Source organism: Sorex fumeus, unplaced genomic scaffold (assembly GCF_029834395.1).
Source record: "Sorex fumeus unplaced genomic scaffold, SorFum_2.1 ptg000051l, whole genome shotgun sequence".
In the NCBI taxonomy this organism is placed as follows: Eukaryota; Metazoa; Chordata; class Mammalia; order Eulipotyphla; family Soricidae; genus Sorex; species Sorex fumeus.
The window spans coordinates 32,019,624-32,043,053 of NW_026606108.1; the positions used below are offsets into that span (position 1 = coordinate 32,019,624).

The 23,430-nt window shown below is 48.4% G+C and overlaps 1 protein-coding gene across 5 annotated transcripts in view; it reads right to left on the reverse strand.

Moving 5' to 3' along the window:
- The window catches only part of P4HA2 (prolyl 4-hydroxylase subunit alpha 2), a 42,402-nt gene that overhangs the window by 17,465 nt on the left and 1,507 nt on the right, over positions 1-23,430 (reverse strand). For 4 of the 5 annotated variants that reach the window (XR_008793888.1, XM_056124640.1, XM_056124643.1 and 1 more), the window contains exons 3-7: positions 14,558-14,688; positions 12,930-13,026; positions 11,319-11,470; positions 3,910-4,047; positions 725-964 (exon numbers count right to left, since the gene is read on the reverse strand). Coding sequence is in view for 4 of the 5 variants with exons in the window: in XM_056124640.1 (XP_055980615.1) it covers positions 725-964; positions 3,910-4,047; positions 11,319-11,470; positions 12,930-13,026; positions 14,558-14,645 (715 nt within the window). In the remaining variant the exon portion in view is untranslated. The remainder of the gene's footprint in view (positions 1-724; positions 965-3,909; positions 4,048-11,318; positions 11,471-12,929; positions 13,027-14,557; positions 14,689-23,430) is intronic. The other variant, XM_056124641.1, reaches the window with a different exon arrangement.

The following is a 23,430-nucleotide window of genomic DNA, read 5'->3' on the forward strand; positions in this document are numbered from 1 at the left end:
TAGTTCAATCCCTACCACCACACCTGGACCCCCTAACACTACCAGGAGTGACTTCTGAGCACAGAACTGGGAGCAAGCCCTGAGTAGTACTGGGATGACCCAAAAATCAGAATTTTTTGAACTTCTTTTCTTTGTGGCTTATTATCAGAAAGTTAATGGTTTATGTACCTATTTTACATACCTATGTCCCTAGTATAATGTATTTTTCAGCAAAGAGGGGTGACAAGGGGGAAAGTTTTAGAAACTCTGCTGGGTGACCTCGGGCTCTGGGGGTTAAAGACAGGGTGCATTTCAGAGCCTTCAGTAAAACAGCTCAAGATGTTTACAATGCCCGTCTCATGGTAAGTCCCACCAGGCAGGCTGTAGGTTCCTAAGCAATGATCAGGTCACTGTCACCACAGCCACCCTAGCAGCCGGGTTGCCCTACTCAGGAACTGCCCATGATATGCAAAAGCTCTTGCCTACAGCTCCGGGTTTCTGATCTGAGAGGGGCACGCAGGAGCCGGGTGACACAGGCCTGGCTGTCTCGAGCAATGAACGTGGTAGCTCTGCAGTCAGAACTGAGGTGGGAACAGAGCTATCTGGCAGCGACCCCAGGCCTGGGCGCCGTGAGGCACTAATCACAGAGCAGGTGACAGAAGAGCCTGGCCCAGCCCCAGGAAAAGGGCCAGTAGATGGTCCCAGTCGCCCCATCCTCCTCTTACCATCCCCAGAACTTCCTTACCAAGGGCCAGCAGGCGGCGGGTGAGCTCCAGGGCGCGGTGCAGGTCACCCAGCTGGAAAACAGCATAGCTCAGGTAGTCAAGCGCCTCGGCCTTCGTGGTGGTGGCTTCCTCGCCGGTGTCCAGCTGCTTTAGCACCTGCTCCATCCACAGCACTGTGTGGTAATAGTCCCCTTCGTTGTAGGCCAAGCGGCCCATCCCGAAGCAGTCATCCACACTCAGCAGCGCCTGGTACTTGGTTCCTGCAGCAGAAGAAACACAGTCACGTTCCAAAGAAGCTCAGGGCCAGGGAGAGATGCCCACATCCAGGAAAGCCTGGGCCACTGACAAAGGGCCTGACCACGGCAGTGTCCCACAAGGGCTTCAGGACACACCCCCAAAGGGCCTATGGCAGGGTGGGCAGAGTGAGGCTGGCACTGCTTTGGGCTGAGGGGCATAGCCCATCTTGCCTCCAACTCCCTTTCTCCCAAGTGGGAAGGAGCCTGTGTTTGGAAGAAGCCCCCCAAACCCACCAAGAAGTAGTGTTCAGGAAAGTAAGAAAGTCCGTACTGGAGAAAGTGACTGCTGGGGAGGAGGCTACGTGCACGTGAAGGGTAGAAAAATGAAATGAATGTGAAAAACAGGAGTTATGCCCAGACACATAGTACAGCAGGGAGGGAGCAGGGAGGGAGCTACAGCATATAGCAGAACCAGGGTTGCTCTCCAGCATCTCATATGGTTTCCCAAGTCTTGCTAGGAGTGGTCCCGGAGCACAGAGTCAGGAGTAATCCCTGAGTACTGCTGGATGTGACCCAAAACCGTAAAAGAAAAAGAGCGGGAAGGGAAGGGATAGGAAAAGGGAAGGGAAGGGAAGGGAAGGGAAGGGAAGGGAAGGAAAGGAAAGGAAAGGAAAGGAAAGGAAAGGAAAGGAAAGGAAAGGAAAAGAAAGGAAAGGAAAGGAAAGGAAAGGAAAGGAAAGGAAAGGAAAGGAAAGGAAAGGAAAGGAAAGGAAAGGAAAGGAAAGGAAAGGAAAGGGGGAGGAAAGAACACTGAGAAGGACAGATGAGGTGGAAAAATGAGTAAGTGTGAGTGAGTCAGAGGCTGAGGAAAGCCAGGAGTGCAGTACCAGCTATGGCCAGCAGGTGGCAGGAGCCTAGAGGAACATCAACCAGTAAAACCAGTCACTGTTGTTCGTCTGCTGTTGGGGGCTGAGCTTAGGAAAGTGAGACTGCAAGACAGTCTCAGATCAAGAACAAAACGGAGAGGTATGCTAGCTATGACAAGATGCAGCTTTTGAGTCGGGGTAAGGTGGGAGGGACTAGGAATGCACTCCTCTGAGAACAAGAAGCAGCAGGTTCCCTGAAAAGCAAGGGGAGTGCCCTCAGTCTGCTCACAGCCGGCTGGGTACAGAGGGGGGTCCTTATGGTGTTCACTCCAGGATGAAACTCCAGCTCCAGGGGCCTGACTGCCTCTAAGAATAAGGTCAGCTCACCCTGAGAACCCAGGGATGTATAATGAAAGTTAATAAGCTGAGGAGAGGGGCTGGAACAATAGTACAGAGGGTAGGGTGTTTGCCTTGCACACAGTCAAACCCAAATTCAACCCCCGGCATCCCATATGGTCCCCCAAGCACCACCAGGAGTAATTCCTGAGTGCAGAGCCAGGAGAAACCCTTGAGCATCACTGGGTGTGACTCCCCCCCCCCCCAAAAAAAAAGCTGGGGAGAATAAACACAAGATGGGATCAACAGCTCGGAGATCAGAAGATTCCTTGAGACCCTGTCTGTTCTCCACAGACCTCCACAGATCTCTAGCTCTGCAGCCGCAGAACTCTATCAGAGGCAGAGAGGCACAGCGGAGTAAGCGAGACAAAATCCAGCCTATGCGGGTCTCACTGCGGCACCCGTCAGCTGTGTGACAATGCACGAGTTCCTCAGCCTCTCTGATTCTCAGCCTCCTCATCTCCAAAGAGAGATAATTTTGAAGGACTTGTGCCAAGAATTCAAAATAATGATGCATAAAGATTCTCCTCTCATGCCCAGGCTGCTAATAAGCAGTAGTTATTATCAATATGCCCCAGAGATATAGAGAATGTGGAGAATAGTCCCAGGCACTTGGCATCCTCCCCAGAAGCCAAATTGAGTATCACCCCCTAGAGAGTGCTCCTGGGAAAGGAACTTGGAATTGGCCCTGAATATGAAGCACGTGATCAGGATCAGGAAATCAAGTAATTACAGGAGTTCAAGACCACATGGAGGATTATTGTAAGCAGTCAAGCTGTGAAAGAAGAGAACAATATTTTAATAATCCACTTAAGAAAGGAGCGGCCAGGAGGCTGGAGTCAGGGCCTCCACAACAGAAGACGCACCCTCCACAAGCCTGAGGGCTCTGGCTCCGTGGGGAAGGGAGGTATGAGATGAGAGAGAAGAGCAGACAATGTAAAGACATATGAGGACTGGGATCAGAGAGAGAACAGGGTCTAAAGCAGGGGACTAGCATGTAACTAACCCTGTCTGATCCCCGGTACTACCAGGTGTGATCCCCAAGTATAGAGCCAGAAGAAAAGAGAAAAATGAGCCCAGGCAGGAGTGGTCCAAAATCCAAAAGCAAACAAAAAAGATGTAAGGGGGTGAAGGCCAGACTGAGTGTTCAGGATAAAGAAACCAGACAGTGGAGAAAGGGTGTCTACCGCTCCTCAGAAGCCTAGGCAGGAGGGACACACAGGTCAACAGCAGAGGCGCGAAAGGGTCTTGGATTCAGAGGGAGGTGTTTGGAAGATGAGTAAGAACTGAGCCTGTGTGAACTCAGGGGAAAGCATGCAGAGAGTTCAGGGCCAGGGATAGTGGCGGTGAGTCTAAAGACCAGCCTTGGGCAGGAAGGAATTGGATAAGGGCAGATGGAAGTGGGTCTGGATGCACCTCAGTGGGGCCCTGAGGTGCAGAGGCTTTCTCTGGGGAGCAGCAACTTGGCTTTCTCTGAGGCGATAGAGGAAGGTTTCTGGGCTCGTATGTGAGGGAAACAGCTGGGCAGGGGTGAGGGAGGCCGCTGGCACGGGGATGATGGAAGACTGGTAACATGTGAAACCTAGAAAAGTGCCAGCCTGAGGTGCCACAGTACCTGAGGGCAGAGATCACAAATCTGAGGTGACTCCAACCCTGTGTGGACCCTGAGTGCCACGTGCGAGACAGCCACCCCTGAGGGCTGAGTACCTGGGAGTTCCCCTTTGGAGATAGTTTCTGCATCCAACCGATACGTATCCTGCAGCCTCATCAGCGCCTTGGCAGCTCCCGCCTCATCCTCCTCTGTGGGGAAGAAGCGCCGCTGCACGGAGAGGTTGGCGATAAACCCTGTAAAGGAGAGAAGGAGGCCACACGTCACCCTGCAGCCACGGTGGATCTCACCGGGACCAGAGCATCCACTGGAGGGTTTCTGGTGAGGGCAGTTCTCCACTGCCCCTGCCCTACCCCAAGACGCGCCTCTCACATCTTGCCGTGCTGCCTGCCTGGGCAGTGCATCTGGAACCAATCAGAGACTCTGCGTGCAGTGCAGCACGTGAGTCTGGGAGTTCTGGCTCCAAGCACTGTCACAACTGGCAGCAGCAGAAGGGACAGAAGACATGGACGCTGACTGCCGGGGGCACAGGACTGACTTGGGGGTGGGGTGGGAAGGAACTTAAGCATACCTGAGTAGAAATGAGTAACACGGACACTCTGGACCCAGACCATCCACCTCTAGGCCACTTCTCAGGTGGAGTGGCCCAAGAGACAGAGGTGGTCAGCTGGAAACTCATCACTGACCTCTGGCCCTTACTGCTAAGTGACTTAAACTGTGGGTCAGGTCTCTATTTCTCTCTCTCTCTCTCTCTCTCTCTCTCTCTCTCTCTCTCTCTCTCTCTCTCACACACACACACACACACACACAAAGTTTAAAGTGTTTTTGAAAAAATTTCCTGGAGCCAGAGCAGTAGTGGGGAGTTTGCCTTGCATGAGGCTGACCCGGGATCAATCCGCAGCATCCCATATGGTCCCCCGAGCCCACCAGGAGTAATTTCTGAGCGCAGAGCCATGAGAAAGCCCTGAGCACTTCTGGGGAAGGCCCCAAAAACCAAATAAATAAATAAATTTCCTTTGATATATTATCAGTAACTGTTTGGTTTGCATGCCTATTTTATATACCCAGGGCTGCGTAAACATTTGTCAGGTGAAAGGAGGTGGCAAGGGGGCAAGTTTCAGAAGGTCTGCCCTAGAGAAACAGTGATGCCAGGCCTGGGGAGCTCAATGCTGCCCCCAGCGGCTGGGAAGGGGAGACAGGCATGAGGCTCGCAGGGCCAAGCCAGGCCAAGTGCTGAGGCAGCACTGTGCAGTCCAGCAGAGGCCCCTGAGAGACCACACTGGGTCTTGCTCCCCTCTCTAGGGAGCCCCCCGCCCCCACTTAGACCAGTCTGACCTCCCAGGACCATGGCTTGGAGCCAGAGGAGCTCCTGATCCCAAGGGGCTGTCTTGGGACTTTGGATCCTTAGTTACAAAGCAAGGCATGCACCTCCTGGGTGGGGCCCGGGGCCGCCCACGCTGAATCAGCGCCTTCAAGTCTGCTGGGAGTTGACAATTTGGGGGTGGAGGAGAGGGGTGAAGAACAGCCTCCAAAGGCATTTCTTCTGCCTCTTCCCCCAAGCAGCAGCATCCAGGGTCATCTACTCCCCTTGCCCCCAGACTCAAAAACCCACTCGCAGCCACGCCCAGGGGCCCAGGGATCACCAGACTGCTTGCTATCCTGCCCAGGCTGCAAGGTCTGGAGCTCTGATGAGCTAGGAATCCAGGAAAAAGAAAACATGTCATTCCCCACCCCCCCAGTCCCCCCCCCAGCCCCGGAACCCCCATACCCCCTCCACCCCCCACACACACTGAAAAAGCCACAACATCAATAACTGTACCTCATGGTGTTTCACTAATAAAAATAATAATAATAATAATAATTAATAATAATAAAACTTCTACAAAAAAAGTCAACCAAAATAAAATAAAAATCATTTTGTTTGTGAAAAAAAAAAAAAGAAGAAGTAAGAAACAGAAGGAAAAGCAGCTCCCGCTCCGTGGGCGGGGCTGTCTCCTCCAGGTAGTTTTCCAAAGGAACCAGCTGTTGACAGGAGGGGCGGGGAATGGAGAACAGGGCTAGTGAGGAGGAGATCTGGGGACAGTCTGAGTCTCCCACCACACAGGGAACAGCCAGTTCTGAGCTCCGGGCAGGCGCAGGCCAGGCTGGAGGTGGGGTTTGGGAAAGGCAGTCAGGGTTCCTGAGGCAGTGAGCTCACTGGGCAAGGATCCAGCCCGGCTGAGCTCACAAGCCCTCCCCAGAGGCCTCCCTGCCCTCAGCCAAACCCGGCCCAGTCTGCTACACAGGCCGAAATGCCTTCGCCAGAGACGACTACTCCAAAGTTAATCTCTCCCATGGCAGGGAGAAGCAGAGAGTTCAGGAGACTGAGAAAGAAGTGAAGGGTCAGGAGGGGCCACGCGGCCCATTCCGCCCTCTTCTGTCCAGAGGAAAGTTTCAGCACATAGGAAATACAACCACAGGAAAAGTCCAAACATAGCCCAGGCTGAAAAAAAAAACACACACACACACAAACATATTCTGATCTGCAAACAGATACCACTTCTGGAGATTGATTTTAAAAATAATCAGACATGGGAGGGGGGTATGGAAAATGAGGACATTTGGTGGTGGGAAATGTACACTGGTGAAGGGATGGGTATTGGAACATTGTATTGGAACACAATCATAAACAACTTTGTAACTGTGTATCTCACTGTGATCCAAGTAAAATAATTATTTTTTAATCAGAGGCCCAGAATTTTTTTTTAATCAGCCAATTTCCAGTACCCCATATGGTCCCCCAAGCCCACCAGGAATAATCCCTAAGCAGAGAGCCAGGAGTCAGCCCTGAGCACTGCTGGGTTGGGGCCCCCCAAAAAAATAAACAAATAAAATAATCAAGAGATGGTTACAGATATGAATCCATGAGAAAACTGTTGATAATTTAGAATAATCCCCAGTCCAATGACATTTATCCTATTTCAGGATGGCAGGTTATGATATTACAGAAGAACACATAGTGGGAATTTAGAAAAACTAGAAAATTCAAGAGGAAAAAGATATAGGCTGTTTCACAAATAAAACATAGCTGACAGCAGATTTGTGAAATGCATGAATGGAAGTGAATTTAGGTGAGGTCAGGGTTATCGACCTTACCTGGGCCCACTGACCCACCCACTGAACTCAATTTTTAAGACTGAAGCAACATTGGCTTACCTCACTGTGTCTATGTGTTGGAGGGCTTTTTCACACTTCACCCCCACCAGAGTGCCAATATCCCTCCATCCCCATATTAGACCCCTGACTTGCAGTGAGTTCATCCCCCACATCTGCAGTTCTGTGATCTAAGTCCAACAGTTAGCTTTGGATTGGTTTTGTCTGTTCTTTTACTTTGTTTCTTTATATCCCACATATGAGTGAGATCATCTAGGATTTGTCTTTTCTCCTTCTGATTTATTTCACTTAGCATAATACCCTCCCACTCCATCGATGGTGTCAGAACTGGCAAGATTTCATCTTTTCTAATAGCCAAGTAATTTTCCATTGTGTATTTATATATAATTTTGTTATTCATCATTGGGCTCTTCTTTCCACATCTTGATTAAAATATATAGCACTACAGTAAGCCTAAGACTCTATGCATCTTTCTGAAGTAACATTTTTTTAATTCTTCAGATAAATACATAGGAGTTGGATTTCTGAATAATGTAAGTCTATTTTTAGCATCTTGAGAAACCTCCATACTGATTCCCAAAGAGACTGGACCAGCTAACATTCCCTCCAGAAGTACAGGTTCCCTTTCTTCACTCCTGACCAATACTTGTTTCTGACCTTTGTGATAAAGGCCATCTCACAGGTATGAAGTGATAGCCACCATGTGCTCTTAGCTTCTCTGACATAAATTAACTGTCATACATACAGATGCTGATGTAGCACAGATTAGACATTCCATGTGACTTTTCCATGGTCATACTATTTTTTTTTTCAAAGGGGGCTCCATCTGCAGCCTGAAACATTGACCCCTTTTAGTAGGGAGTAGTCAGATAACTTTTTCCCCCTATTCCTCTATTACATTTGGAGGTCTCTGCTGAACAGGGGAAATGACAGAGACAAGGGGAATGGGTAGTGCAAGATTAGGAATATGGCCCTTAAAAAAGGAATCACCTGGTATGAAAGATCACAATGGAGGCCTAGGTGGTGCCTAATAACTTGGATGACCCAGGCCCTGCTGGATCCAGACACCAGAAGATAATTATCTCACCGTATTCTCCCATGATTATAGCCCACATTCTTTTTTTTCACCATTCATTACATTGAGTTTTTATTTTTACTTATTTTTTATTGAATCACAGTGAAATACACAGTTACAAAGTTGCTCGTGATTGGGTTTCAGTCATATAATGTTCTAATACTCATCCCATCACCAGTGTGTATTTCTCACTACCAGTGTCCCCAGTTGTCCTCCCCTCCCCCACTCCATCCCCCTGCCTCTAGGCACTTTTCTCTCTCTCCCCCTCTCCCTCCCTCCCTCTTTTCCTCCCTCCATTCCTCCCCTTCCCATATTCTTTTTTTTTTCATTTTTTATTGGTGAATCACCGTGAGGTACCATTACAGACTTATCCCTCCCATATTCTTAAAACATGATAAAGAAATGCTCACCCACCTACCTTTGTTAAAAAGATATAAAAGGGAAAAGGCTTCAGCCTTTACTTGGAATCCCACTTTAGGAGAACCCTCCCATATTTCTCTGCTTTACTGTTCTTTCCTTTCTGTTTCCCTAAAGGCTTTTACTGAATTCAGGAAGAAAAAAATTAACTGTCAATGTGTGTGTGTGTGTATAGGGGGGTGGTATTCCTGGGATCACAATTCTGCTCCACTGATTTATGTGTCTGTTTTAACTCTGCCTTGTTCTTACTATATCGTCCCGCTAACTAATGCTTTGTATTACAGTTTGAATTTGAGACACATTTCTCAGGATTCCTTTGACTCTTTTGGGTCTTTTGTAGATCAAGACAAAGTTCAGTAAGTTTATACTATTTTATTTAATAACTGCTATTAAAATTTAGATAGGAATTGAAATGAATGTATATACTGCTGCAAGCTCCCCGTGGTGTATTCAATATGCCAAAAATAGTAACAACAATGGGTCTCATTCCCCTGACCCTGAAAGAGTCTCCAATACAGCATCATTGGGAAGGATGAGTACCAAGAGGCTGCTAAAATCTCAGGGCTGGGATGAATGGAATGGAGACGTTACTGGTGCCTCCTCCAGCGAACTGATGAACAATGGGATGATAGTGACAGTGATACAGTGAGTCTTCCCTGGGGGCCAAAACAATAGTACGGCAAGTAAGGAGCTTACCTGTTGCACATGGACGACCTGGATTTGATCCCTGACATCCCATATGGTCCCCAAGAACCACCAGGTGTAATTCTTGAGTGCAGAGCCAGAAGTAACCCCTAAGCACTTTCAGGTATGCCCCCCACCCCTCAAAAACTGCTAATTTTCCAATTCATGAGCACAGAACATCATTCTGGGTTTTGTGTCTTCTCTGATTTCCTTTAACAATGTCTTATTATTTTGAAGAAATTATAAATAAAGTTCTTCTATTAATTTCTTTCACTTATTTCACTACTTGCATATAGTAACACAACACTTTTTTAAAAATTTTTTGGGCAACACCCAGCATGCTCAAGAGTTACTTACTCCTGGCTCTGCACTCAGGAATTACTCCTGGAGGGCTCCAGAAAGCATATGAGAGCAGGTTGGCCGAATGCAAGACAAATGCCCTACCTGCTGTATCATCTCTCCAGCCCTGACAACACTTTTTTTTTGTATGTTGATTTTTTTAGTCTGCCAATTTATTATACTGATATACTATTTCTAGTCTTTTAGTGGCGACTCTAGGGTTTTCTATGTATATTATGTTATCTGCAAACAGAGACCATTTTACATTTTCTAATTTGAATTCCTTTCATTTCATTTTCTTATCTAAGTGCGCTAGTGAGGATTGTCAATCTATGTGGAATAATATGTTAGAGAGGACAATCTTGCCTTGTACCTAATAGAGAAAATGCTTTCAGTTTTTCACCATTAAGTATCATATTAACTATAGGTCTGTGATATACAATCTTTATTATGCTGATATATAGTCCATTTATCCCTAATTTATTGGAATCTTTATAATTGGGCACTGAGTCCTGTTAAATGTTTTCTCAGATTTTATTTATTTTTGTCTTTTCATGTATTAATGTGATATATTATATTTCTTTGCATGTGCATAACTCATTTTGTTTATTCACTTGCTCCTTCAAAAACAGTATACTCATATTACTTGGCAGATATCTATGGTTCTACTGTTTCTCAAGATAAATATTCATGTGTAAAATTACTAGCATTTTATATGTTACTTATCACTAGGAAATTTTATCAAAAATTGCAATTTTCAAGATCGGAGAGACAGTACAGGGATTAAGATGTTGCATTGCACTGAGCTGACCAAAATTTGATCCCCAGCATCACATGTAGTCCCCCCAAGAACAGTCAGCAGTGATCCCTGAGCACAGAGCCAGGTAAGCCTTCAGCACAGATTGGTGGGGCTAAAACAAACAAAAATTGTAATTTCTACTTGATTGCTTTTGTGCTTTCCAAATTCTTTGTGAAAACATGTATACTAAAATGTAATTAGGGGTGTGGGGGAAGTTAACCCCAAAGAAAGAGAAGAAATAAAAACACCAAGAAAAGGCAAGGAAATGGCATTATCACATACTAAAAACAAGAAAAGGGCCAGAAAGAGAGTACCACAGGTAAGGTACTTGCCTTGCATGTAGCCACCTAGGTTTAATCCCCAGCACTTCATACAGTCCCCTGAGCCTGCCAAGAGTGATCTCAGGAGCGATAGTATAGTGGGTAGGGTGCTTGCCTTGCATGCAGTCAACCCGGGTTCGATCCTGGCATCCCAAACAGTCCCCATGCACTGCCAGTAATAATTCTTGAGAGCAGAGCCAGGAGTAACCTCTGAGCACACTGGGTGTGTCATTCCTCAAAAAAAAAAAAAATAGTGATTCCTGAGCACAGAGCATCCCTGAGCAGCTCTGAGTATGACCCCAAAACAAAAATTAAATAAACTGGATCTGGAACAATAGTACAGCAAGTAGAGCATTTGCCTTGCACACGACTGACCCGAGTTCAATCCCTGGCATCCCATATGGTCCCCTGAACAATACCACAAGTGATTCCTGAATGCAGAGCCAAGAGTAAGCCAGAGCCAGGAGTAAGCCCTGAGCATTGCTGGGTGTGACCTCAAAAAAAAAAGAAAGAAAAAAAAACCCTAAATAAACAATGATAGTCAATTGCCAAGTCCCACAGAAAAGGGAGTATCCATGGGACTTGCGGGTCTATGGCTATACACTACACATGCCCACACACACCTGAACCCAACAGTTCAGACCCCCCACACACACCCACACCCCAACAAGCACACAAACACGGACTGGCTCACCACAGCACTGGCTCGTTGCCCCTCACCTGCGGCAGAGTCCTGCAGAATAAGGTCCTCCAGCGCCAGCCAATCTGTGTTCAGCCGCTTCACCAGTTTGTAGGCATTCACAGGGTGGGCCAGGTAGCCCTCAGGGTCAGCTGCTGACTTGCTGGTCAGGGCCTCCATTTTGTTGGCCCAACTGAGAAAGAAGGGATTTGAAAAAGGACAATTAACACACCTACCCACAGGGGTCTTGACCTGTGGTGAGATTCAGGATGCTTCTCATCAGAAAGCAATAAGCTATATGAGTAAGCCCCAGCATCCCGGAATACTTCCACCCCCCTTCATCTAGATGAAAGCTAAGAAACTAGCACTGCACTGTCCTGTAGCACTGTCCTCCCATTGTTCATCGATTTGCTCGAGCGGGCACTAGTAATATCTCCATTGTGAGACCTGTTGTTACTGTTTTTGGCATATCGAATACGCCATGGGGAGCTTACCAGGCTCTGCCATGCAGGTGGGTTACTCTTGCCCACATGGAGGAAACACACACCAATCCTAAATGTGTCTGACCCCAGGGTATATCACCTCTGCTCATGTTCCACTAACCAAAATAATGCACAATCGTCCCTGATGTCCAAAGCAAGACCACCTCCTGCAAGAAGCTCACCAGGGCACTGAAGGCCAGGAACAAGCCCCCCAGCACTCACACCTAACTTCTAACTTTCCTCGCTGAGAAGCTCCTACCCTGGGCTTCTCACCACCCCACCCCCTTGGCCTGCTCTATGACAGTCTCTTCGTTGTTCACTTGACATATCCACACATTCTTCTTCTGTCCTGCCTGGGTAGACTGATTTTTTTCATCTCTCTCTGGTCTTTTAAGGAGCCATCCCATGCCACTACCCCTTAGGTTTCATCAAAAGTCATTGGGAAATAGTTTTCAAGCACACAAACCCCTCACTCAGCCTTTACTGAGGTCACATGGACCATGTTGAAGAGACTGGACTCCAGGGCTTTCTTCCATAGAGCTGTTTGGGTCCACAGGTTCAGGCCGACAGATCAAAGGGTTGGACAGTATGCCTGGCCCCCAGTTAGATCCCTGACACTATGCAGCACCCCAAATACCAGTGGTTGGTCTCTCAGGCACCCAATATTCCCAAGCACTGCAAATGTGAGGCTTGCTCTGTCAGATTAAGTATTGCCAGGAATGACCCCCGAGGCCGCTGGGCCCTTTTGGGGACCACTCCCCCCAAAAAGAGTCCACAGTAGGTTCTCTAAACAATATTACTATTGAGGTTTGGAGCTGAATGATTATTTGGAGGGAGGGGCTGTCCTGTGCATTGCAGAGTGTCTGGCAGTGTCCCGGCCCCTCCTCACAAAATCCCAGTAGCACCCTGAATTATGATGATCAGAGTGTCCCCAGCCCCTGTCAGTGTCCTCTAAATGTCTGCAAAAAGTCTAGAAACTAAATGTCTGCAAAAAGCCTTCAGTCCATAGCCCATATACTTAGTTACTCTGGAAAACTGGCTTGAAACAAGCTACAGATCAGCCACACATGCCCTATCAAGAGCCTCTGAAGGGCACACTCAGGGTTCTTCGGGGAAGAGGGGCAAGGTATAAGCTGACTCAGGGCAGGGTGGGAACACAGGATATCAGACCTCTTAATCTTGGAGAGTTTAGCTTCCTCCACAAGGATGTACTCCTTCAGAGACTGTACCAGGTCCTGCTCTGCATAAATCAGGTCTGTCATGTGCCCTGCGAAGGAGAATGAAAGGGTCAGGAAGGAATAAATGAGGATATCCAGATCCCATCCTTTAACAGGCAAGCCCAGCCCGGAGAGAAGCAAGTCCCCTGGGCCAAGAGCATTATCAGTTTTTTATTGTTTTATTTTGTTGTTGTTTTTTTTTTTCAAAGATGGGGCTGTGGGAACTGGAGTCAAAAGAAGTCCAGGAACTCACGTGGTTGTGGTCTCTGGTCTCAGGGAGGGGCAAAGGTAGTAAGAAACTAAGGTAAGTGCACTAGGAGATGCTTCCAGAAGGAGCACCAAATCTCACTCTTTTACTACTACACAGCTAGTACATGCATGTCATGGGGCATGCATAATCTCTGGGCTTTACCACAAAGACATAAGCTCTGAGACTGTAGGTGAGGAGAGAAGGAAAGAATCTACTAGAGTGCTCTCTGCTCAAAACCACTCTCTGAATCGGTAGACGGTCAGAAAAGCTAAGAAGTCCAGGAGTAGCCGGTACTTCCCAGGGACGGTCCCTGGGTCAGACAGCTGGTCCCTAGCATACTCAGCTCATCAGGAAGAACTTCAGAGGGACCAGAGAGATAGCACAGAGGGTAGGGTGCTTGCCTTGCACGTGGCCAACCTGAGTTTGATCCTCAGCATCCCATATGGACTGCTGAGCCCACCAGAAGTGATTCCTGAGTGCAGAGAGGCAAGAAAAAACCTGAGTATCACCAGGTATGTCCCAAAAACCAAAGGAGAAAAATGTGAAAAGTGGTAAGTCTACAAGTTTCACTTTCCTGCAAACTAGTGAGAAACAGAATAATGCAGGAATAGTGCCGGGGCTCAGAGCACCTACAGTGCAAGCATATGGTCATGAGTCCAAATCCTCAGTGTCGGGGCTAGACTGATAGCATAGCAGGTAGGGCATTTGCCTTGCACGCGGCCAACCCGGGTTCGATTCCCAGCATCCCATATGGTCTCCCGAGCACTGCCAGGAGTAATGCCTGAGTGCATGAACCAGGAGTAATCCCTGTGCATTGCTGGGTGTGACCCAAAAAGCAAAACAGAAAAACAAATCCTCAGTGTCCCATATGGGCTAAGCACAATCCTGGGAGCTCTGCTGTCTGTTTGCTCCCCAGCACCTCAAATGGTTTCTAGCCATACCTAAGCATACATAAGCACCACAAAAAAGGTGTGCAACACCCGGTTACTGCAATTGAAAAAAGATGTGAAATGTATCCCAACTGAGCACCAGCAAACCCCAGCAAGCTCCACATTGTAACCGCATGTTTCGACAAAGAGCGAAACCCCAACGGGCACCAGAGTGAAAGGAGGGCAGACCTCTACTTGCACCACGTGAGCAGTGCTCAGCACTAGTGCAGCCAGGCGCATACCAAGTCCCTGGTTATCGTAATATCAACAAAGACAATGGGGGAGGATTTCAAAAACAAACAACAGCAGTTGAAGCCACATGCCCTAAACAAGAACAAGCCCGAGGCAGCGACTTTGCCCAGCACCTGTGCAGGTGACTCTGACAATCCTATTGGTACGTACCAATCGAGGTGAAGAATTCAGCCTGCACGGAGCACAGGACACTGAACCAGGCCGTCAGCAAGGCAGACACCCGAGGGTTCATGGTCATTGGTCACAGAGGGCTGCGCCTGCAAGGCATTCAGTAATGGTCCCTAGATCAAAAGGAAAGCAAATGCCATGAGGGGACTATCATGTGTGTACATACACTCACACTGAGACGACCACATCAAAGCCAGCAAATAAGCAGGGTCTTGGCCAAAAGTGGCCTGGGCATGACACCAGGGATGTGGCTATCCAGCCCTCTCCGGGAGGCCCGTGACCCTGGGGGAATCTCTGTCCACCCACCCCCAATTCAGCATGGGAAAGCTGGTCAGCCCTGAGGGACCATCACCTCTAGTGCCCAGTGCTTCTTTCACAGCACTTGTCTGTTCCGGTTTTTCCAGTCAACACACATGCATGGGACCCAGATCTAACTCACAGCCCTGCCTACTGGTCTAGTACTGGGACAGGAGAGGTAATGACAGAGAGAGAACTGGGCACATTGTGCCAGGGGACCAACCCCTGAGGTGAGTTGTACAGGAGATCATCAGCTAGGAGAGGGGCGAAGCTGCCCCCTGCCCATTTGCCCCAAGCCACAGAGAAGCTTCTGGGGAAGTCAGTGACCTCCCTGAAGAGAAACCACTCACACGCCCTCAGCCTGGGCGGGCTGGGCTGAGCTGCTGACATGGGGAAGAGGCCAGCCGCTGTCTGCTCACCCATCTAGAAATAGCCAAGCCCAGTTCTCAAGGCCACGGCCACAACCTGGAGCAATGCTTGCTGGCAGGGGACCCAAGTACACAACGGAAGCTCAGACATCCATCCCCCCTGCTCGGGCCTGCAGTGCAAGCATGCAATCCCAGCTCCAACCCCAGCCCTGCACCTCCCTTCCTGCTCTGCCTCACACAGGGCTCCCAAGGAATTTTACTGGGAGAAATCCAGGAATATGGAGGAAATACAAATGCTCCCCCTAACAATGCATCTGAGGTGACTGAACCCTAAGTCAGCTCATGCCAGTTTACCCACTGCTGACAGCCCCGCCTATTTGTGTCCACACACCCGACACCCCACCCTTCAGAAGAGAATCAGACCCAGGATGGCCGCACCAGGTCAGAGATGCCCAACCCCAGCCCACCCCCAAACAGATGCCTCAGGCTGGAAGAGGAGGAGAGGAACACGCTCTATTGGTTCCTGCTCCAGCCCCATGTCCATGTTCAAAGCCAGCATGTCCACAGAGAGCCCAGAGATGCCCAGACAGGATCCTTCATCCCAGAACCTGCCAGGGTAGGGGATATCAGGATCGGGGAACTACCAGGGAGTGGGGGGTAGTAAGTCACGGAAATGGGAAACCACCAGATTAGCCCTAAGGGGAAGTCATGGCCATCTCTGTCGAGCTACACATGTGCTCCCCCACCCTCACTGCGCCTCCACCCTGGATTCCAGAAAACTTTTCTTCATGCTTACACAGTCCTCACAGAAGGCCCTGCTTGCCCTTTCCACTTCAAGAGGTCTGACGCAAAAGGCTCCTTCTGTAAGGCTCCTTCAGGGAGCGACGGGAAACACAGGGCCGGAGGCCACGTTGCAGACATGGAGGAACCAATGAGCCATCGGTCAGGCTGGAGACCAAAGTGGACACAGCTGGAAGAGAGGGATCCAGCACTTCTCAGCTGTGTCACCACGCAGAGCCAAGCATCTTCAGAGACAAAATTGAGGAGAAAAAGCCTCTTACTCCCTTCTGATCATCCTGAGAGGCTGTCCATAGTTTGCATCTTTCAGCGGTCTGGGGCAGGGGTGGGGGGAGGGTGGGAAGCAGCCAGCTTCCCTCAGAGCCTCCTAAATTCCAGTTGCCATTTCTCCGGAATGAGCTATCGGGGCTAGCGGCACCCATCCACAGTCCACAAGCCCCAGTGCGCCACAACCTGGGCTTCGGGAAGCAACACAGCAGGGGTCTCTCAGCCCCACTCTGCTGGGAAGCAGAGGACACAGTCTGCTGGTCCAAAGAACCAGACACCCCAGAGCAGCACCCTGACTGCCACTATCAGCCCTGTCACCCCAAGCAGGGGAGACTCCTTTCTCCTGATCTGTGGGTCTCTGCATGCTAAAGGCTTGGCGCAAAGATTATCCAGGGCTGGGGAGAATGCTCACGTGGCAGAGCAGATGCATCACATGCACAAATCCCTGGGTCCTATTTCCAGAATCATATGGCCACTGGAGTTTCACTGGGTGTAGCTGGTGGCACCTGAATTCCACTGGGTGTGGATCCTATTTTTAAAAAAATAAAGTCACCCCATTCTTCAAAGAAATTGATCAAACATTCCTAAAATTCATATAGAACAACAAGCCCTTACAAATAGCTAAAGCAATTGGGGGGGGGGGGGGAAGGATGGGAGGCATCACCTTCCCCAACCTCAAACTGTACTACAAAGTGGTAATAATTGAAACAGCATGGAATTGGAACAAAGACAGATCTACAGACCAATGGAATAGGGTTGAATAAACTCACACACACCCTCAAATATATGATCATCTAATGTTTGAGAAGGGAGCAAGAAATATAAAGTGGAGCAAGGAAAGCCTCTTTAACAAATGGTGCTGGTAAAACTGGACAGTTACATGCAAAAAAATGGGCTCAGACCTCTACTTAACACGATGCACAAAAGTCAGATCAAAATGGATTAAATACCTCAACATCAGACCAGAATCCATAAGGTACATTGAAGAAAAGGTCAACAAAACCCTCCATGACACTGAAGCTAAAGGTATCTTCAAAGATGAAACATCACCGAGCAAGCAAGTAGAAACACAGATAAATAGGACTATCTTAAACTAAGACGCTTCTACGCCTCAAAAGAAACAATGACCAGAATTCAAAGACCGTCTGCAGAATGGGAAAGGATATTTACCCAATACCCTTCTGATAAGGGGTAAATACCAAGGATATACAAGGCACTGGTTGAACTCTACAAAAAGAAAACATCCAATCCCATCAGAAAGTGGGGTGATGAAATGAACAGAAACTTTCTCAAAGAAGAAATCCGAATGGCTAAAAGGCACATGAAAAATGCTCTCCAGGGACTGGAGCGATAGCACAGCGGGTGGGGCATTTGCCTTGCACACGGCTGAACTGGGTTCAATTCCCATCATTCCATATGGTCCCCTGAGCACTGCCAGGAGTGGTTTCTGAGTGCATAAGGCAGGAGTAACCCCTGTGCATTGCTGGGTGTGACCCAAAAAGCAAAAAAAAAAAAATGCTCTCCATCACTAATCATCAGGGAGATGCAGATCAAAACAACAATGAGATATCATCTCACACCACAGAGACTGGCACACATCCAAAAGAATAAAAGCAAACGGTGCTGGCGTGGATATGGGGAGAAAGGGACTCTCCTTCACTGCTGGTGGGAATGCCGACTGGTTTGGCCCTTTTGGAAAACAATATGAACATTTCTCAAAAAATTAGAAATTGAGCTCCCATTTGACCCAGAAATACCATTTCTGGGAATATATCCTGGAGATGCAAAAAAGTATAGTAGAAATGACATCTTCACTTGTATATTTATTGCAGCACTATTTACATTAGCAGGAATCTGGAAAAAAAAAAAAAACAAGTACCCAAGAACAGAAGACTGGTTAAAGAAACTCTGGTACATCTACACAGTGGAATACTATGCAGCTATTAGAAAAGATGAAATCATGAAATTCTCATGTAAGTGGGTGATATGGAAAGTATCATGCCAAGTGAAATGAATCATAAAGAGAGGGACAGACATAGAATGACTGCACTCATTTGTAGAATATAAAGTAACATAATAAGAGACAAACACCTAAGGATAGCAGAGATAAGAGCCAGGAGGATCACTCCACAGCTTGGAACCCAGTCTCACATGCTGGGGGGAAAAGGCAGCTGGGATAAAGAAGGGACCACTAAGTAAATGATGGTTGGAGGGCTCGCTCAGGATGCATGCTGAAAGTAGACTATGGAACAAACATGATGACCGCTTAGTATCTGTATTGAAAACCATAACACCCAAAAGGAGAGAGAGAGTAAGAAAGAATGTGCCTACCACAGAGGCAGGGGGTGGGATGGGGTAGGGGTGGCAGGAGGGATACTGGGAACATTGGTGGTAGAAAATGGGCACTGATGGAGGGATGGGTGCTAGATCATTGTATGACTGAAATGTAATCATGAAAGTTTGTAAGTCTGTGACCGTATCTTACGGTGATTCATTAAAAAAAAATAATTTAATTTTAAAAAATAATAGTCACCCACTCAGTGCCAGGTTGGAAAGAGACAGAAAGAGAGACCAACCCATACTGCCTGAGCATGCTAATCCCACCTCAAACCCACAGTCAGCTTGGGGAGGTCAGAGAAGGTGTCCGCATGCCTATCCCAAGGAGAAGAACAGAGCAGAATAGGACACAAGAAGAGCAGGAACACTTTATGATTCCATGTTTGCAAGAAAAGTCTGCTTGTACGGCACACATGTGCAAGGAGACTGCCATAAATCTAGCTGTGTCTTAGTGAGGAATTTCATTTTTCTCCTTATGCTTATTTGTATTTCCAAATCTTTCTACAAGGAATTCTAAAAAGAATTTTTAAAATATTTTATAATATGCTTTAAAAGAAAAGAAAACAATGCAGTTTGCTCTCAAATAGAGTCCAAGGCAGCCCTGCAAGTTCCCCACTGGGAGGTCCTTTAAAATCTGCCAAAGCCCAGTGCCAGTGATGGCCCTGGGGACCAGCCCTGTTTCTAAGCACAGGCCAGTTCCAAGATATACAATCAGAGGCCCAACAAGCGCTCTTTGGAAAAGACATTTACAACCTGGCCAAATGGCCATGAGAAGATGTTTCCAGCTGCAAACCAGCAGCGTCCTGAACTTCTCCCTTTACCTCATCAGGCAAGAACGTCTGCCAAGCTCCCAGCTGCAGCCCCAATGCAACAGGCTGCGTTTTAACAATGTTTCTAACAGCCCTGAGACAGGACATGGGTTTGCCCAGAACAAACTGGGCTGGCTTGGCCAGAACAAGAGGCTATCTGCCATAAAGGAGTAAAATCTGTCTAAGCAGGACTCCCCCCACGCCTGGGGGTTCTGCCTCCAGGTGGTCAACTCTTCATGCTTATTTGTATAAATAAGCATAGGAAGGCAGTGCCCAGCGGAGTCTTGCCCATGCTCTGAGGCATGGCTAGCAAAGGCACTGCTAGCAGAGGCACTGCTAGCAAAGCTCAGAGCAGCAAACAGCCCCCCTCAACCCAGGGAGGGGCAGCAGGTGTCCCAACTCTTTTTTTTTTTTTTTTGCTTTGCTTTTTGGGTCACACCCTGCGATGCACAGGGGTTGCTCCTGGCTCATGCACTCAGGAATTACTCCTGGAAATACTCCTGGTGGTACTCAGGGGACTTTATGGGATGCTGGGAATCGAACCCAGGTCGACTGCGTGCAAGGCAAACGCCCTACCCACTGTGCTATGGCTCCAGCCCTGTGTCCCAACTCTTTCATGTCTTAGTCATTCCCGCATTCAGTCACCCGATCCCTCCGGCAGCCCCTCTGGATCTTGTCTACACTGGCCTCTCATTTCATCTGGCCTCTGGTCCTCACCACTTTACATCGTACTCCATCTCTAGGGTTGACTGTGGGTCCCCCAGAGGTTCTCTACTGCCCTGGGCGGACAGTCCGGACTCCTCAGCTCCAAGTCCCTTTTGACTCCATGTGACCCCTCCTTGCTGTCCCCTGCAGTCCTATCTTCTAATGATTGAACAATCAATCGATCGTCAGGCTTCGTGTCCTTTTCGCTCAGAACTACGACCTCACAGGAAAACTGTGCTCCTTCCTTGATAATGTACCACACCGCCAAATTCCTCCAAATGGATCCTCATGCTTGCTGTCCCACCTGTGAACATGTGATTAGCGTGTTCCACTCTCCTGCTTTGGTAACTAGACATGCAATGGCCACGTTGGTTCCCAGTCAACCTGTTGGCAAAGACGGGTAGCCTCTGTGAATGGGAACCACATAAGGGGCACTTCGGACCTACTTGCCGCCACCTCCTTTCTGGGTTTCCCCTGTCTCCAGGGCATGTGGCCACTTGTCCTGACTCAGACCCAATGGAAGGGACCACAGAGGCCCTAAGTCTCCGGCACCCTCCTCCACTTCTAGACACCAACAAAAGGGGACAGAGGAGTAGGCATGAAGACAAGCTCATTCCTCAGGAGGCCACTCCAGCCAAGGAAGGACAATGGAGGCCAGCAGATAATGGGAGGTTAGCAGATAAAATCCCTCCCCGCCTCGCAACAAGGAACTGCCTGTGACGCTGTGGCGATGGCCCAGAAAAGTGCTGCAAGAATGAGCAGTCAGCGAGTGTCCCTGCCGGCTGGTCCATTGGTAATACACCACTAGTCAGAGCTTCCTGCTCTGCCGCAGGTTTCCTGGGCCGCACCCAGGCTATCCCATCTCTGCACCATCCAGTCAAGCATTAAGCACTTAAGCACTGCCTCAGGCTCTGTTTTCTAAACTAAGATAACCACTATTCATGATCCCCCAAATCTTTCATTTCTACCACCTAATCCTCACCAGAACTTTGTAACCTAGATTATCATCTCCACTCCACACACAGATCTCTAAACTAACTGAGGCTGAGCATTTCCGGTTGCCTGACATGCTCCAGCAAATCAAGTACAGAACAAGACTCAACCCCAAACATTTTCCATTAGCTCTTCCTGTCAGTTGGTCCTACTCAGAAGAACTATCTGTGAAGTCTTCAACATAAGGATCTCCCACCTGGGCCACGCCCAGGCCAATCCCACAATCCTGAATGGATTCACGAAGTTGCCTTGTGGACATCCCTCACTGCATCCTCAGGGAGGGAGGACAGCAGATGGATCCAGAAGACAACAACATAGTGGTCCAGCTCAGGGGTGGCCCCTCCTGTCCTCAGCAGAAGACAGGCAGGACAGCCCAAAGGAAAGGCCCACCTGTCATGGGGGGCAGACACCCCCAGAATTAAATCTCAGCTCCACCACCACTTCCTGGCTCTGTGACCTTTGACAGGTGATGGGTCTCTTGGAAGCCTCGTTTTAACAAGCTGGCCGGAGTCCATAGACTCCGGCAAAGCAGGACATCTCCAGACAAGCTCTGCAGACAGTTTCTCAGTGCGAGGCCATTTCCCATCCACCTTATAGTGACAATGAGATGGCAGTGGTCAGCCCAAGATCAAGCACAATTCATACCAGCACCAAGGGCACTAAGGAAGACCCATGGGTTGAAGTGGCCTGCTGTCCAGCTGATGTCTAGGGAGTTAGAAGGTCAGTTTTGAGGACAATGAAGAAGAAACTGAGGCAATATATGGCCAATACCCAGACATAGGAGTCCCAGAAGAAATAAAATATTAATTCAGAAGAGACAGGCAGCTCTGACCGTCATGGAAAAACCCTGAGACGAGTCAATCCTCAACTCTAGGGTCCAGAGAGCATAGTCAAAAGTAAACCTTGTGGAGTACATGCCCAATTCAATCAGCCTAATCAGTGGCTGAATAAATAGCAGTACTCCTACATAAAAAAAAAAGTAAACCTTGAGCACCAGGTTGTGCCCCCCCCCCAAAAAAAAATCCTCAAGTTCATGAGGAAAATTCTCTAGCAAAAGGTGGAAGTACAGAGACAGAGAAACTGTACAGTTTGATCCCCCAGCTTAATCCCCAGATACCACAAAGTAGCCCCAGAGTATCACCAGGAGTCACTCCTAAAAAAGAGCCAGGAATAGCTACTGATCAACCACTCCAGTCCATCCCGCCCCCCAAAAAAAAAATATATATATATATGAGTCTGGACCAACACTATAGGATCTCATGTATTTCTGTACCTCTGATCAGTTCACATCAGGACCAGGCATCAAGAACAAGGCCTCACTTGGCACAGGAATGCCAGGTACTGAGCGGGCTCCACTCCTGAAAGCACTTCCTGGCAGGTCTAGAGCAGGGGCTGGTCAGTGACCAGGTTCAGGCAGATCCCCTGAACCTAAGCTGGAAAATTCATGACTCAAATGGTTCAGTCTCCACCCTGCAAGGTCACCTCTGGATCAAAAAAAAATCTCTCTTCCGGAACTGCATAAAGTCTAGTCCAGACCTTTCATTTCCCTAAGCTCCTTCTGAAAATGTTCTTCTCCTCTATCCTCATCCCACCATAAATGCCAGAAACCACAGGAGTCACCAGCCTTCTCTGCCTTAGGGTAGGTTTGGGTACCACCCTGGGGCACTTCAAAAGTCTAAATTGCTAGGTCTGAACAAATTTTTCCAAGTATCACTCTTGTTCCAGCCTCTGTCTGGGCTTGCACGTGCCTGCATCAGAGCACTTCCTGCCAACTCCATCTGCATAAAATTAAACTCTTGACAGATCCCAGGGGCCAGGGACACACCCACCATCCTCTGCACACTATCGGCCAGCGTGGCCAGAAATCAGCCAAGAGCTTGTATCCAACCTCAGACCCTCCCAGGGATGTGGGAGGACAGAATCAAAAAAAGAAAGGCTCTCTTGGGAAATGAGCAGACCCCAGATCATTCACCCCACTCATTCCTCAGGGCTGTACCCACATACTCTTTCCTTCTGATGAATACTCAGGCTCTGGGCTTCTCCCGTCTTCTGCCAGTGGCCAGCATAAAACAGCAATCTCAGGGATTATAAAGTACCCAGGGCCAAGAAGAGAACTACCAATGGCACCTCCTCTCCTTCCCCCTCATTCCAGTCCCTGGCATACACTCAGTAGAAATAAGGACCACAAGAAGATTCACTGTGGTCAGGCTGAACCAGTGACAAGGTAAGCACTGAACTGCCCATTTCAGGGCCCACAACAAAATAGAAGAAGTCACAGACA